The sequence below is a fragment of the Colossoma macropomum genome, unplaced genomic scaffold (assembly GCF_904425465.1).
Source record: "Colossoma macropomum unplaced genomic scaffold, Colossoma_macropomum, whole genome shotgun sequence".
Taxonomy (NCBI): domain Eukaryota; kingdom Metazoa; phylum Chordata; class Actinopteri; order Characiformes; family Serrasalmidae; genus Colossoma; species Colossoma macropomum.
Genome location: NW_023494789.1, coordinates 33,831,339 through 33,847,363, shown reverse-complemented (window position 1 = coordinate 33,847,363; position 16,025 = coordinate 33,831,339). Strand labels below are relative to the sequence as shown.

The 16,025-nt window shown below is 38.3% G+C and overlaps 2 protein-coding genes across 3 annotated transcripts; one reads left to right on the top strand and one right to left on the bottom strand.

Annotated features, from left to right (window-relative positions):
• The first annotated feature begins 1,252 nt into the window (after positions 1-1,252).
• ccdc65 (coiled-coil domain containing 65) lies at positions 1,253-6,489 on the top strand. 2 transcript variants are annotated; one of them, XM_036571070.1, is made up of 9 exons: positions 1,253-1,265; positions 1,637-1,803; positions 2,548-2,715; positions 3,645-3,814; positions 3,967-4,105; positions 4,359-4,556; positions 5,240-5,458; positions 5,757-5,909; positions 6,130-6,489. In XM_036571070.1, exons 2-9 carry the CDS (start codon positions 1,657-1,659, stop codon positions 6,424-6,426), a joined length of 1,491 nt encoding a protein of 496 aa, XP_036426963.1. In that variant the 5' UTR covers positions 1,253-1,265; positions 1,637-1,656; the 3' UTR covers positions 6,427-6,489. The 2 variants fall into 2 exon arrangements, with proteins under 2 accessions (XP_036426963.1, XP_036426962.1); XM_036571069.1 differs by having other exon boundaries at positions 1,261-1,391.
• Positions 6,490-6,691: 202 nt separating this feature from the next.
• fkbp11 (FKBP prolyl isomerase 11) lies at positions 6,692-12,001 on the bottom strand. The gene is made up of 6 exons (XM_036571071.1): positions 11,592-12,001; positions 11,265-11,327; positions 9,098-9,185; positions 8,894-8,927; positions 8,306-8,376; positions 6,692-7,107 (listed from the first exon to the last, which is right to left on the bottom strand). Exons 1-6 carry the CDS (start codon positions 11,700-11,702, stop codon positions 6,899-6,901), a joined length of 576 nt encoding a protein of 191 aa, XP_036426964.1. The 5' UTR covers positions 11,703-12,001; the 3' UTR covers positions 6,692-6,898.
• Positions 12,002-16,025: the final 4,024 nt, after the last annotated feature.

Sequence of the window (16,025 nt, the reverse complement as noted above, 5' to 3'; positions counted from 1 at the left end):
TTTGGAGAGTGAAACTGAACCCAATAGTCAACTGAATTTGGTTAACTGGTTAGCCAAGGGGGCAGTTACTTTTTCACATAGGGCCAGGTAGGGAACAGCATTTTTCCTTCAATATATGAAATCATCATTTAAAATCAGCATTTTGTGTTTACTTGCGTTATCTTTGTCTAATATTAAAAGAAGTCTGATCTGAAACATTAAAGTATGACAATTATGCAAAAATAGAAGAAACTGTGAAGGGGCAAATACTTCTGTACACAGCACTGTACATATGTGTAGTGTTCTGAATGTCATTTTTAAGAGCAATAATGTGTTGGTGGTCACACATTTTGGCGAGTTCTGTCTTTGGAATCCTGTTGGGTATTTTTTCTTTTTTTTTATTTTTTTGCTTAATGACTATCATGTCTATGTTTTCCCCTTGAGCTACTCTGCATATCAAAAAAATGCAAAGTGTAGCATGTTTGGCTAAACACACTGACAGTATTTAAAAGTGTCCACATAACAATACCGTGTGTCATGTGATCAAAAAAATCTGTATAGGTTATTATATTGGAACATATCTGTGCGTATTGTTGTCATCTTTTGTTTGCATAATTATTATTAATCTGTGGGCCAAATGTTTTTTAAAATGTATATATCTGGAGAGAGATTCTGACTAAGAGTGTTTAATCTATGAGCAGAAATGCTTAATTTGTTTAGGCAAATTTTAACATGTGCAGTTTGCCTAAACCAAAGCTTTCATTATGCTTATTTGAGATGTGTGGTATGCATTTCTGTATGCAATTCACAGTTATGTGAATAGTTCTTTAATGTTTTACTTTATTTTTTTTAATTATTTTGTTTACCTTAGCATTTTTACTGATCACAGTGAATTAGGAATTATTTCTTTTTCGTTGTTGCATAAAATTAGTGTAAGTGGGGAGTGGCCCCCCAAAGAGGTTGCTTCTAGCATAAAGGGTACATGAAGTTTATTATATGTAATCTTTGCTTCAAGGGACCCCAAAGGTTTAGAAACGTTCTTGCCTAAAACTGCCGTTTTGTACAGAACTGTGCTGCATTTGCACATAATTACTTTTATTACTAGTTTTTTTATTAACATTTTTATTTCATTTAATTTCACCTAATAAATATGAAGAATGTAACCTGCTGACCTCAGTTCTGCACTGATAACGGATGGCAGGAACCCAATTTGTCGGATATTAGGACCTGCCGGAAACTGTTCAGTGGCCTCCTGTTGCTTGGAAACGGTCAACAGCAGCGTTGAGGTGAGCGGCTTCTGTACTCAGAGAAATTAGCTAAAGCTCCGCGAAGTGATAAACTGCTCTTTAGTTAGCAGACCTGTAGGTCCATATTTCTTCTGTTCAACGCAAATAATATCGATACTGTGTCTGGTAAGTTCAGTACGGAGATATTCTCCGTTTTTGGTATGTATATTTAGTTTGTCAGCTGCATTTAAGTTACAGCAACTATGCAGTTCCTGGGTCAACGTTACTGGAACCTGTTTTTATAACAAATTACTGTTCATTCGAGCACAACTCTAATTGATTTGTCACACTTGTCTTGTTTTATCTCTAGTTAAAATTTCAGCATAAGTGCCATTATAAGCGTAAAGTAGGTGTTTGTTTGTTTGGAACAGACAGCTGAAGTGAAGCAGTCATGCCGAAGAAAGGAGGAAAGAAGGGAGCAGGAGGAAAGCAGGCCGCGATGACGGAGGAGGAGAGACTGTTGTACATGCAGCAGAAGTCTCAGGCTGAGGAAGAAATGGCCAGAAGAAAAGAAGACATGCTCACTCAGTTCCTTAAGGTGAGACTGTGCAGCTGTGTCTGTATTAAAAAAATGTGTATGCATTAAGTCATTTAAATGTAAACAAGCTCAGAGTAGGTTGATGTGAAATGGTTCATTGTAGAGAAACATTGACTCAAATTTCTTTACAATGACGGTGATGGGAACCAGGGGTTGTGCTATCTGCATTGCAAATAATAGCCTTTTTATTCTCTATCCAAAATAACTAGTGAACAACCTTCTAAATTTTAGTATGTAATGTTAATAATGGTAAAATATTTTTGCCTTATGACACCCTGCATGTACCTCTCCACCTTGAGTGTATTAAAAATTAGATTTTAGTCCAAAACTGCACCACAAAACTACAGTAAAACAATGCCTCAGGCATCAGGCAGTGTATATGTAACCTTTTTTATTTGAGGTAGGTGAAAAAATCAGATGTCTGGTTCCTATCACCACCACCACTGTGAACAATTCTGAATCAGTAAGTTTCTCTAGAGTGGGTGCATTCCACATCAGACTACTCTGAATCACTTTGTTTACATCTTATTGATTAAATTATACAGAAATTTAGAAAAGCTGAAGTAATTCTCCTTTAAATGAATTCTCCTTTACTCACAAAAAGGAATGAAACTTTGTTTGTTAAAACTCTAGTTAACAGTTAACGGTAACCGTGTAAACTCATATTCCAGAATTCTATCCACCATCTGTACCTGTTGTTTTGATGGTTATCAGACCTGGCATTTATTCTGTGCGTCTTTGCAGGATAAGCTGCAGAAAGAAGAGCGGAACAGCGCAATAAATATGCACAAATTGACACAACAGTGGCGTGCAGTCCTGCGGCAGACAAGAGCAGCAGAGCTCCGCAGTGATATTGCAATCCTCAGCCAGACATTTGAGAGAGTACTTGACCGCAAGGACAGTGTCATTAAGGTGCAAAAGCCTGCTTCAATGTTTGTTGTCCTTCCGCTAGCCTCATTCAACAGGCATGAAAACATTTTAACATCTGAATTCTTTAGAACAACAGCCACATAAAAGTTTTAGTCAACATGTATGTAACATGTTTAGATGTTGTAGTTAAAAGGGCATGAGGGCTGTAGGCTGATACTTTTGGCTCTAATGACTATGAGCATGTTGTCCTGAAAGGTTAAAGTGATAGTTTTGTCAAAATTGCACAGCTTTCTCCTCACAAAAGAAAGTTTGTTTGGGACTGCTTAACCTCATGCTTATGTTTATGGTGAGTGTATGATGACTTAGGAATCCGGTTTGTATGATGCTAATTGGTGGGTATGAGCTTTAAATACTTTGCTTGATTAGCCTTGTAGCTCTAATGCAAACTGAACAAGGAAGCTTCTTTATGCCAAACATGTCTTGGATAATCAACTTAATTTGGGGTAAGGGTAAATATGATTTTCTGTCAAATCCTGATTTGACCTGACTATGAGAGCATGTACAATCATATGCATAGGTTTGATTCAAATATTTTGTTGATTTTCTAAGCGAAAATGTTATCACATCCTCTACAGGGAACAAACTTAAATATGACCTTTTTTGCCATTTTAAATGCACAATTCATGTTTATTTGCTAAGTTTAATGTAAAATACACCTTAACTAACTTGTTAAGTTTAACCAAAAATGTGCCATAATTTTATATCTTGTTTTTTTTTTAAAACAAACAGTGATTGTGCTTCAAAATGTGCAGAAGTGTGTTTTCTATAGAGGATGTGTCAACTTATTTTCACTTCAACAAAGCATGCAATTTTATCAGGGGTGCCCAAACTTTTGCATATGACCATATGAAAGGACTGTTCAGTCTCAGCTGCTCTGAATAGATGTATCTATAGATGTACCTCTGTTGCAGTCGTTGGTGTCTGATCTGAGTGAAGCAGAGCAGCAGTCAGCACTGGCTCTCCGGGCTCACCTTCAGTGTTTGGATCGTCTATTGGAGCTACAGAAAGGTCGACTGGCTGCACTGAAGTTACAGTGGAACAACAGCCTTGAGGAACTTAGCTCTGAGTACAATACTGAGAGGTGGACACGCATTCACATTCACTCATGCACTTTTACTTGCTTTTTATCTTGTGTCGTTTGAATAGTTCAGTATGTTCAGTATGCCAGTCTATTCTTTGGCATATGTAGAGACAGCAAACTGACGCAGTGCTTTGATTGTATTGTATTTTCAGGGAACAGATTCTGACGCAGCACCAACAGGATAGTGCCTATCTGGAGGATGTCACCTTTGCAATGGACCAGCACTATGGTGAAATAGACAACGAGGCTAGGCAGGATTATCAGAGCACCCGTGATGAACTCAAAAACCGGGTAATTTTTCTATGTCTTTCCATGTGTTATAGAAAAAAAACATGAACTAGAACATTTGTAATCAAAAATCATCAATAATGAATCAAAAAACAATTGTTGAAAGTATCACATTGGAAACAGGGAACTGACAGGATAGTCACTGACAACCACAGTAGCTTTTGCCATCTAAAAAAAATTGAGCCACAGTACAATTTCAGTATGAATTATTTTTTTCAGAGAAGATCGACAGGGTTTTGTTTTCTGATTTGTGTAGAACATTGAGGAGAAGCATGCACTCCGTATCCAACTGGAAGGCACAGTGGAGGAGCTTTGGCGGCAGTTCCAGCAAGCACTGCAAAGTTACAACAAAGCCACAGAGGACCGACACATCACTTTTGATTCGCTCCGTACTAAAGACCAGCGCAGTGCTAAGGAGATAGACCTGCAGATGAGACACTTGCAGAAGATACAGGTAAGAGAATGAAAATCTCTGTAAAATTCATATGTTCTGTAAACACATTGCAGTTACTGTGTTTATTGCAGCATCTCATATCTTAATCCAATTAAACCCCAGACCTATCATTCAGCGATTAATTTTGAGGCTTATTATTACGTACCATAAATTATGGGTGTAACGATACATTCGGCCTATGACAATATGATAGTTTCACAATATTTTGAACAAAATTTTCATAAAGAAAAATGCCGACTGTATCCCATTTTTTTGCAAAGCTTACTAATGAACATGCTGGTGTGCTGCTTGTTTGTGAACTTTGGTGCTCAAACAATTCAGTTGTATTCAATGCCAAAATTAATAGATCACTCTTTTTCCATGATGCACTGTCACATCTTCATGATGTGTATTGTCACATTTTTGCACTGCAGTATCACAATATCAACATGCATTGTTGCTCCCCTGACATGAAATGACCACAGTAAATTTTTTAGTAAGTACTATGAAACTAATATGTAAGATACGCATTTATGAAGGCGAGGAGTGGAACGCTGGATCTGCCACCAGGTCTTTACAAAAAGTTAAAGTTAGGTTTATTGTTATATATATTCAGAATACAGAGCATTCAGAAATACAGTGAAATTCTAACAGGTTTGAATGGCCGCTGTCTGCATGTATATGCTTGTGATGTGTGTGTGCAGGACTCCATCAACGCTCTGCGTTCTCGGCTGAGCTCCGGTCAGAAGGAAAGCGAGATGTCTGCACGAGGTCTTCGCGCAGCTCGTGAGGAGGTCACCCAGAAGGTCCAACAGCTCAAGGCTAAGCTCACTCTGGCCCGGGCAGCTGAGAGAAAACAGCTAGCTAATCTCACAATGCACAGCAATAACACCACTAAGAAACTCCAGGACATTATTGCAAAGGTACGCCCATTTATTACACACTCGCACACTCATGACACTCACTGGCACAGCTGGCCAATAAGCACAGTAATCCCATTTCAAAGACTCTCTCTTCTAAGTTTCAAAGAAAGTTAACCCTTTAAATGGCTAGGGCCCACCAATGGCCCCAAATTACACACTTCCATAAGTCTGTAGTTATCTGTAGTTACTAAATAATAAGCCTTAGTATGTAATAATCCTGGGATTTTAAGAGCTTAAAACACATTGCCGAGTTGGCTGACCAACTATACGCCCATCCTCCTTGGTTGCTCTACTTCAGGGGGAGAAGTTGTTATGTCTGGCTGAAATGTGTCGCAAGCTTGAGACGGAGCAGGAGAAAGTTCTTCCATTCTACACATCATCATTAAGTGCTGAGGAGCTGAATCAAGCAAGAGAACATGCCATGGAGCCACCATCTGAAGAACTAGCACAGGTGAAATACATATTTCCACAATATCATCTTAACTGTTGGACCACTGTGGCTCACAAAGCATACAGCACCACTTCTATCCCACTGACTCCCAAAGCACGACTGACCAATTTCATTTTACAGACTGGCATTTATAAAAGAACAGTTACTACCTGAGGCTGCTTGAATGGACCCATTATTTCAGTTCCTCTTTTAAGATCTTTCACATCTCTTTTGCTTATAGGCAATGCTAGACTATACTGTTCTGGAAAAGTTCTGGCAACGTTACAACAAGGTTCTATTGGAACGTTTGTGCCTGGAGCGAGAGAAGGTGGTTCTAGGTCGGGAGAACCAGCAGTTAAGGGTTCTTCTCAAGCAGTATCTGGACGGAATCTCTGTCAGTGATGAGGTCCTAAGCCAGCGGAATCCACTGCTCATGGTGTCCCGCCAGTCACTACAAGCCACTCCCACTTCTGAGGCACAAACTCAAAAGCGGCACACAGTTATAGAGGCAGCTCATGTGGTGCAACACACGCTGTAGAGAATATACACCAAAAAATAAATATAAAAGCAGTATTGTTCCAAAGACAATGCTGGCTGATGTGTATCATACAGAACATTTAAACAGACAATTTTAAACAGACAAATGAGGGAGTAAAACATTACACTCACTTTACAAGTAAAGAACACACATGTATGAGCACCACACACACACAGTTAAAAACGTTTAGATATTATACTGCACACTTCTGACATTATACACTCACTATACTCTTATTACATTCCCTAAATACTTAATCAGCATTATTCTCCTTGCTCAAAACACTTGTCCAGCTATAAGATGTAAACATATGCCCTTATTTTACTGTAATCTCACTCTGTGATATCAAGTAAACAAGGTAAATAACAAATAAACACAAAGGCAATTCTTCCACAAAGACCTCCAGACACCTTTTTATCACATTTTTCTCATTTTTTTATTTAAATAGTTTATTTTTCCTTTCACGTCCTTCTCATTTCTTTTTGCTCTTCTTGTCCTTGTTCTTCTTCTTGCCTTGGGGCTGTGCAGTGGACTTCTTGTAGAGGTAGAGACCCACCAGTCCCAGTAAAGTGGGCACCAGTGCTAGGCATACAAGAGGAAATACGTCATTGACCAACTTCTGCCAGGGAGTCTGCTGCACAAGGGAGACCACCTCCACCTCAAACTCCAGAGCAGCATCCCCTACAGAAAGAAAGATGTAGAATTTATCACACTAATGCTGGTAACTGTCAAGTTTTATTTGCAATCAGAAGTTTTTTTGGCTAAGTATGTCATAGATAGAAGAAATCTGTCTTCGGTTACACATTAGCTTACAAAATGTAGCCCATAATAGAAGTTTTTTCACTTGTGAAATCATACAGGGATCAATTCCTGAATTTTTCTACGCAAATACACTGTGAGTTACAATACTGCAGTTTTATCATTTTCCATCTTTAAGTCACTTGATACAACTCATTGGTTTGATGGGGAAAAACTCAACTGTGCCTAAACAAATTAAACACTTTGCTTACTTTTAGAAATTTGTAGAAAAATGAAAACAACCACAGTCACTACGGCTATTGTTTCAGCTCTGCACATCACTCCCTATGAGTGGCCCTTAACAAAGGATTACTGAATAAACAAGGATGTATCCGTATGTTGGAACCGTAGCTGTGTCTCAAAGTCAAGAATCCAGATGAGGTAGACTTTGCGCCACTGAAAGCTGTCCTGTTTTGTAGGATCCTTCGAATGCAGCAGAGAAATGCACCCATTGTTTCTAAAAATTTGGAGGACTAAACTGGTATATCCTTTAAGTCTTCAGTCACTCAAACCTTCATGAGCTGCTCAAAACCATTTCAAAATTGACAGAAACAGCTGCGAGCCGAAAACCAGAGTTGTAGCATTTTAATTTTAAATTTATATGTAAGAATTAAACATGTTGCATTGCTTACAAAGTCCTTCTTGAATGTATATTACTGAGCACTGAAGAGAAGGCTTTGTATGCCAGCGCTAGAATGGTCTTTTCTACCGGAGCTGCAGTCTTTACTTTGAGACACGTCTAAAGTCAGTAAACATATCAGCCACTGATGGACTGTCAAGCAGGTGTGCCAATCCCTGCTGCCAGAAATCTATAGCTACTATCTGTTTTGTAGATAATAATGACTTTAATTGGACACAAATGTGACACTTTGGGCAACTGTGCAGGTGCTTTGCTGCAAAATCTAAATCTGTGGTACTTCCAACTACAAAGGTAAAAAACTGTCCTGTTTACAAGTTTGTTGCATGTTGTAATAAAGCCAACAACTTCATTTCCAAGGTTTGTCTTTTATGCCACTCATTTTTTTAGGTGGTCATATTTCTATTGTGCTTGAGTCATAGGGTAAGAACATTGCTATGGTACCTGGAATAGTTGGAGGGTATCCTCTCTTTCCATATGCTAGATGTGCTGGAATGGTGGCCTTGATTTTTTGTCTGAGGAGAAAGAAAGGACAGACTTAAATATAATACAAGGGGTGAATTAAACATTACATCATTAGATCACAATGGGCCCAATTTGCCAAAGCTTTAGCACAATGTTTGCATATAGTCACAGTCATAAGAACACTGTCACTCAGTTTCTCTCTTTTTTGCCAGCTCTCATCATCAGTGTTTGAACATTTAACGACAAATTTGAAGTGAAATTTTAGGAAACAAACCTTTCAGTTTTTTCAAAGTTATAATAACACGTTAATGTTTTTTTTCTTTACCAAGTAAAGTTACCAAAAGCAACTTTTCTTACAAAAGCTGCTCTGGGTTTTTGAAATTCTTCAGCCTAAAGATAAAAATCACTTGCTTCAAAAACAATGTTCTTCTACCAGAAGCTTAAATACGTCAGAATCCTTTAAAGCAACTGCATGACCTCTCTGTCAAATGCTTTGGGGAATCTGTATTAAATCACTGATTTATTCGAAAAACTGAGAGTATTAAAATCAGACAGTTTGACACTTACCCTTCACAGACACCAAGCAGGGCTTGCTCAAGGCCTGTCAGATACAAAAGGTAATTTAATTAATTAATTTAAAAGTTAATGCTGCTAAAGTTAAGTCTTAGTTAGTAGTAACATAGTAGAGCTATGCCTACAAGCTAGAAGTATGGTGAAAAGAAAGGAAGTATTACACATCTTTCCTTGCCTACCCAATGGAACTGGACATACCTGAGATGACTGTCCTCTTCCCCAGCTCTACAACTAGAGGCTCACGGGACAGAGAGGAGTCTATCACCTTCCCATCCAGCAGACGCCCCTACACACCACAGTAACCATTTTACAGTTTCAAAGTTAAGGTTTAAGGTGGATATTTGCTTTGCAAACAAGACCAGCGTAAGACAAAAGATAATTCTTATGATCGTGGTGGTAAAAAATACAGAGAAAGTGTATTAAGTGAAGATATGATGAGTGAACATGTGATTAAGTGAATGTATGGGCATGTGTCAAAATCTTACTCAGTTTAGAGTGGACATATGATCCCAAAAATATGTGAGTGAAAGTAAGAGTGACAGTGCAAATGTTCAATTTACAGTAAAAGGTATTTTCCACCGCAGATTATAATAAAGATCTATAGTAATACTACATTCTGCAGGATTGAAAAGAATCTCATAGTAATCTCAGACAATTACTATAAGCTACTACAAGGAACACTCTTAAAAAGGGTTCAAAGGGTTTTTTAGTAAAAAGAATGGTTCTGTTTCAAAGCATGGGTTCTATATAGTCCTCTTTCATGCTTAAATGGATCTTTGAATGGTGAAATGTTTTTTTTTGATTAATGGAGAATATACTGTAAATGTTCTATATAGTTCTAAATAGCACCAAAAACGATTTTTCTATTGTTACAAGCTTGACATCATAGCAGTAGAAAAACTCTTCTCAGGTTCTATATAGAACCAGAAAAAGGTTCTACACAAAACCATATACAACAGATTCTCCATCAATCTATTTCACCATGCAAAGAACCATTTAAGCATTAAATGATTCTGTACACTCTTAAAAAAGATGGTTGTTCATGGGATCTTTAGTAAAGAAAATGGTTCTACAAAGAACCATGAACACTCAAAGACCCCTTTGCATGATTAAAGGGTGCTTTACATCAAGAAAGTGTTCTTCAAATTGATGGAGAATGTGCTGCAGATGTTATAATATAATGTTAGGTTCGATATAGAACCTTTTTGAAGATTCTATATAGACTAAAGAACCCTTGAAGAACCACCTTTTTAAAGAGTGTACTATTACTACATAAGTAGATATATTATAGATCTACTTCATATATTATATAGTTGTATGATATAATGTACCCTTTTGGGTGCTATACAGAACCCTTTTCAAAAAGGTTATATGTAGAACCATCTCCAGCACATTCTTAAGAACCCTTTCATCATGCAAAGTAGAACCATTTTTTTGTAGAAACATTTTCTTTACTAAAGAACCTTTGAAGAATCATCTTAAGAGTCTATAGAACTAATGGTTCTAAACAGAATCACTGCCTTTCACTAAAGAACCCTATTACGGGAGGCGCAAATAGTCTAGATTATCACAGTGACTGACTATTACAGAAATCACAGCACTATAGAAATGTTACAATTTCTTACAGTGTCCCTTTAGATCCGTTTCTTGAGGGAAAAATCAAGCCAAATAATCAATAGCACTGGTTTTAAGTCATGTTTGGCTTCCTCTCTGAGTATCTGGTGGAGCCTGGACTCCGGCCCGCCTAGAGCAGAATGCTGACGTGTTGCTCCTCCTCTTCTAGTGCAGTCAAGTAGAAAGCCTGTCAATTCGTCACCGTTTTTTTTTTCTTTCTTTAAAAACACGTAGCTTTTTTGGCCAGGTCACGTTGTCATACTGCTGACACATCACCATTTGTCTGCTGTTCACTGGATCTGTCTCTAAACTCCAAAATCACACGTCACCCTTCAGTCCTAAGTGTGGCTAAGGCTAGCCCTCCTACTCTCTCTCTCATTCATAACATACGGCGCACAACCGTCGCTGCTAACGCTGCATAATCAGTGGACACGATGGGGTTTGGCTGGAAGGGACATCGTCAACATCTGGATTTCACAAGATTAGCGCTACACGTCCGTTTGAACACGCTAATGTGGTCGCTAACACACACGACTGAACGAAACCGAAGGAGGCTGCTTTTTCGCCAGCTTCTTACCCGAATTTTCCGTTCCACCTTAAATGGTTCAGGCGCATGAATGTAACTGCTGCACCATTTAAGGTGGAACGGAAATTTCGAATAAGACGCCAACTTCAGCTTTGCCAGGGCGGTGCCTGGTTTTACAACAGAAATGTTTTCTATAAAAAGAAAGTGAGAACATGCTATCCTTACCGTGTAATGGATCCGAAGCGTGTCTCCCATCACTGACGTTACTGTACACGTTTCTGGCTTTGCCTAAAGAAGGGTGAACACAAATGGTGTAACTTATTTGAATACATGAACGTGTTTCATTGCAAATCACTGTCAAATTAATTTAGTGGTTAAACGTGCAGATTTGTGAACACTGGACTCTGTGACTGTGAGGGCATGTATGTAGGTGCAGGAGGCTACAGAAGTGAAACAATGAGAAAGAGTGGCACTTGGAGCTGGAGCTACGTGTCCTCTCGGAGAGACTGTGCAGAGCAGAAGTCAGAGAAGGAAAAAAACTTCAGAACTCACCAGGGTTTCCACCACCAACTCCTCCACATCTTTCTCCGTCTCGCTGTCCTCAGCTGCAGCGAATGTCAAGGCAGCGAGTAAGACTATAAGAATCCAACTCCGAAACTTCATTTTTGTATCTATTAATAAAAAAATAAGAAAACCCACAAAAGCAAACTACTGAGGCTGGTTAACTTCCGTAAAGAGGACGAAGAGTGAATGAAAGGCGACAGCTAGACTGCAGAGAGTGCACAGGTCACCCTCTCAGCTTAAATACTAAACGGCTCGACGCCAGTTAAGGCTGATGTGTTACTCTAGCAGGGTGATAACGGGCCGGTCGAGCTGAGATTTCTGTCCCGACACCTGGATCCTCGGAGTCTCCGCCTCAGACATTCCGCCAGCATCCCACAAGTCTCCGCAGGCCGCCGTGTGACAGACCAGTGCACTACCGACTTCTGACACTAGATGGCGGTGGCAAAGCAGCGTCTCATTATTTCACCTCAGCATTCCTTTTCTTCTCGTCTTCTCGTTTTTTACCTCATGAGGTCCGATTACGACGTTTGTGTTGGTTTATGTTTCTCAAACAGGTCATTTTAAAGTGTCATTTTCTCCTAAACAGGCTGTTTTGTTTACTGTGCCTTTAAGACTGATACATTTTGTCGTTAGGGGTTCGCAATACGGCAAAGATACTGTGGCACGGTACTGTGGCATCTGCGCCGAAAAAGACCCAAACTCTGGTATTTTCTTTTTAGGAAAAGACTCTTTAATAAAATAGCAGACAAATATGGAAACTACACTCTTAAAAAGATGGTTCTTCAAGAGATCTTTAGTAAAGTGAATGGTTCTATACAGAACCATGAACACTCAGAGAACCTTTTGCATAAACATAGAGTTCTTTGCATTGTAAAAAGGTTCTTCAGATTAATTGAGAATGTGTTATGATGTGTTATAATAGGTTCTTTTTAATACCCCTTTCAGAAAAGAATTCCAGTATTGATTCAAGCTAAAGAAACCTTTTATGGTACTATACAGAACCCTTCTTGCTAGGAGTGTAGTGCACCCTTGAAAAGAGGGAAGGTCACTAATAACAAAACACAACATAAAGACAGTGAACACTTCATCACACAAGTGAACTACAAGATAGAACATGATTAAACCCAATCACAACATACATGCAGTTCAGCTATTAAAACAACAACATTAAAGCCTTTTATTTAAACTAAATAAAGGCTGCAGAGCGGTGCATGGCGTTCTGGGTGTCTTCTATTTACCCCTCGCTGCCCTCAAACTTGGCACTTAATAATATTTTCACAATACATGACATGTATCACAATATTCTGACACGCAGGAACAATGCACTAGTAGTGCAACATTTAAAAACTGTTAAAGAATTAAACAGAAGCAATTATGCTTTGTCCATGATATGCTCAAAAAGCATATTGTATAGTATTTATCATGATAAGGAACCTTGCATCTCTGAAACGGAACTTGCAATGTAAGTCAACATAAGATTTTGAGCAAAGAATTTCTTTCGAATTTCTTTCTTTCTTTTATATATATATATATATAAATGTGTGTGTGTGCATGTACTTAACAGAAAATTACAACCTGAACAGCCAAATATAATTTTACATTTTTCAGTAGTTAGTGTGTCCACTGTTTGACTTTATTACAGCTGAAATATGTAATATGCACTCAGTCTTCTTATGGTTGATAGGTAGTTTGCCATATGTTTGCTAATGTCTATGCAGGTAGCAATCAATCTGCATGTGGCAGTTGTGCTATTGGAGTGATTCATAAGGAGACACAACTGCAACAACATAGTGGATAAAGACCATTTTGTGTATGAGTGTGTTATTTTAATAGTTTTAACCCAATAGGGTGAGGTAATTGCCAAATATCATTTTATTGTGCAAGCACAGCTTGTCACATGAAGAACATTAGCATGAATTACACAACCATTTGACAGTAATTAATGCTCACAACTGCTGTATGATGACAACATTGTGACTTATTTGCCTTGGCAGTCTGTCTCAAACCAGATTCCTTTAGTGTTACATTCATACAAAAACTCTGCCTTCTAAGCCACTGAGTCATTTAATAACACCACTTCAGACACACCGTATGTTTTTTACTTATTTCAGGATGTCACAGAGCCATTTTGTAATTTCTTTCTTGTGCGTATCAAGTATCAAGCATTTGTTTGTCTCTGATCTTTAGCACCAACATGCTTACAAACTCTATGCCCAAATGTATACAGACACCCCTTCTAATTAGTGAAGTCATGTACTGTAAGGTTTGCTCACACACTTTAATCCCCTCCCATCACACAGCTTTACCTCTAAATGTCAGCTTGCTTGATTCTGACTGCCATCTGAATCATTAAACACTGGTTAAAAGCCTTCTGCGGGACCTGATTTTGGCAATGTCATCGCATTAACCCCTGTGTGGTGTTGTGGTCTGCGCAACTCATTTTCAATGTTTACCAAAAGAAAAAATGTTGTGATTTATTATTATTTCAACCTCAGATTTCTTGACGTTTGCTCATTTTCTGTGAAGAACATATAAAATAACACATTTTCAGTGACTTCACACTGTTCACATTTACATTACACATGTGGTGTTGGGGTGAACCCATGGGGAATAAAAGTGTGGAGGTGCTGTGTCCTTCACTCTGTTCTCCTCCTACATGGCCTGCTGTTTGTGTATGTGTGTCTGTGTGTAATGTGTTTGTCTATGTGTGCGCATGTGTGAGGGTGGACAATGTGGACAAGCTGCTGACTGGCTACAGCTGCTAAAGGAGAACCCTACGCTGGCCACTTGTGATATTTTAAACATTTGGTATTTTTACATACATTGTTGTGGCTGTATTGATTAAAAGAAAAAAAACAATAATGTGGCGGGTCCAAACATGAATATCACACAAGGGTTAAATAAAGCACATGATGCCTAGTTCATGGAGCTGGGGTTTACGGCAGATGCATGGGAAATGGCCAGGATGTAGCGAAAATGTTTTTCCACATCCTCTACAGAGAACACACTTCTGCACATTTTAATACACAATTACTGTTCATTTGCTGTATTTAACAAATTAAAAGAAAAAAGTGACCTGTGCAAAAGCTATGCAATATTTTGTATTTTATTTTTCTCCAATATGTTAAATTCAGTAGATAAATAGAAACTGTGCACTAAAATTTGCAAAAAAAAATGTTTATTTTCCCTGTAGAGAATGTATTAACTTATTTTCACTTAGAAATTTAACAAAAGGTGTAATTTGACCACGGGTTCTGAAACTTTTGCATACGACTGTAGAATGTGGTCTTAGAGAATGGCTGGTTTATAAGCAGAAAATTATTTCTCTGGAATTAGATGAATTTATTGAAACTGTACTCACAGTAGCCTATCAGCAAACAGAGTTTTCACAATGTAGACCAACATACTGTCACTTAGTTACATAGTTTAAATCAGGGGTATTCAAATGTCCTTTGGTACCAGCCAGGCTGCTGCTGTAAATAACAAAAACTTGTTTGCAATTTGTTTGTTTGTTCTTGATTTGCCTGGATACATTAATCTTTATATAAAAAATTATTATTTATTTATTTTTTAATAGCGATTAAAGACGTCCTGGAGGGCCAGGATGGTTTGGTAATTCCCTTACTCACCCTGATGAAAAAGGACTGTTAGAAACTATTAGGATTAAAACCCAATGGTTTTGCTGTCTAGTTGGAATTGGCTTAATGGTTTTCAATAGAGACCACTAGTTTCCTATAGAATACCTTCCGATCCAATGAGGAGTTCAGTCAACACAAATTATTTTGCAGCAGAACAAGATGACTATACTATAGTAAATGTGTACCAGGGTTAACAGTGACAGTACAATTGAACTTCTTTATTCCGAAGGCATCCGAATGTGTTTGGCTGAAGCTGCGTGAGCTGTGTGAAATGCAGTAACTTGTCTGCTTTGTTTGATAAGTGTTTGGTTGGTTAAGTCAACCTTGTTGAGTAAAACTCACACCTACACCACTCACATCTCCTGGCGCCATATTTGCATACTGGACATGCCTTTCCCATTGTTTTACTTTCCTTTTGTGTGCTGTTTTCTTTCCTCCAGCCTACCTTACCTTGTGTATTTATTTCCCTTCTGTTCTGAAGGTAATCCCTCTTGTCCCTGTTGGCTGTAAGAGCAAGTTAAGTTCTTGTACCTTGTTCTTCTTCATTAGTTAAACATTGCCATAAGTTAAATTGATGTGTGCACAATGCATAAAAAGATCAATGTCATTCATTAGCATGTACTCAGACCACTTTATTGTGATTTTATTTTAACATATTCCTCTGTCTAAGAAGGCACTTAAAACAGTTGTGTGGAACAGCTTGACCCAACATTTCATGCTGAAAGGCCATAACGTGCAGGTGTGTGCAGACCCTCTGGTAAATTCAACTAAATGATGAAGCTCA

What these genes read in the sequence shown, in the direction of transcription:
- ccdc65 (XM_036571070.1), top strand. Translation starts at nt 1,657, where the DNA reads ATGCCGAAGAAAGGAGGAAAGAAGGGAGCAGGAGGAAAGCAGGCCGCG. An exon ending in GCAAGGACAGTGTCATTAAG is followed by an intron (nt 2,716 to 3,644) that starts GTGCAAAAGCCT and finishes CCTCTGTTGCAG; the next exon opens with TCGTTGGTGTCTGATCTGAG. An exon ending in TCCAGGACATTATTGCAAAG is followed by an intron (nt 5,459 to 5,756) that starts GTACGCCCATTT and finishes GCTCTACTTCAG; the next exon opens with GGGGAGAAGTTGTTATGTCT.
- fkbp11 (XM_036571071.1), bottom strand. Translation starts at nt 11,702, where the DNA reads ATGAAGTTTCGGAGTTGGATTCTTATAGTCTTACTCGCTGCCTTGACA. An exon ending in AGTTGGTGGTGGAAACCCTG is followed by an intron (nt 11,328 to 11,591) that starts GTGAGTTCTGAA and finishes ACCCTTCTTTAG; the next exon opens with GCAAAGCCAGAAACGTGTAC. An exon ending in CGCTTCGGATCCATTACACG is followed by an intron (nt 9,186 to 11,264) that starts GTAAGGATAGCA and finishes TGTGGTGTGTAG; the next exon opens with GGGCGTCTGCTGGATGGGAA.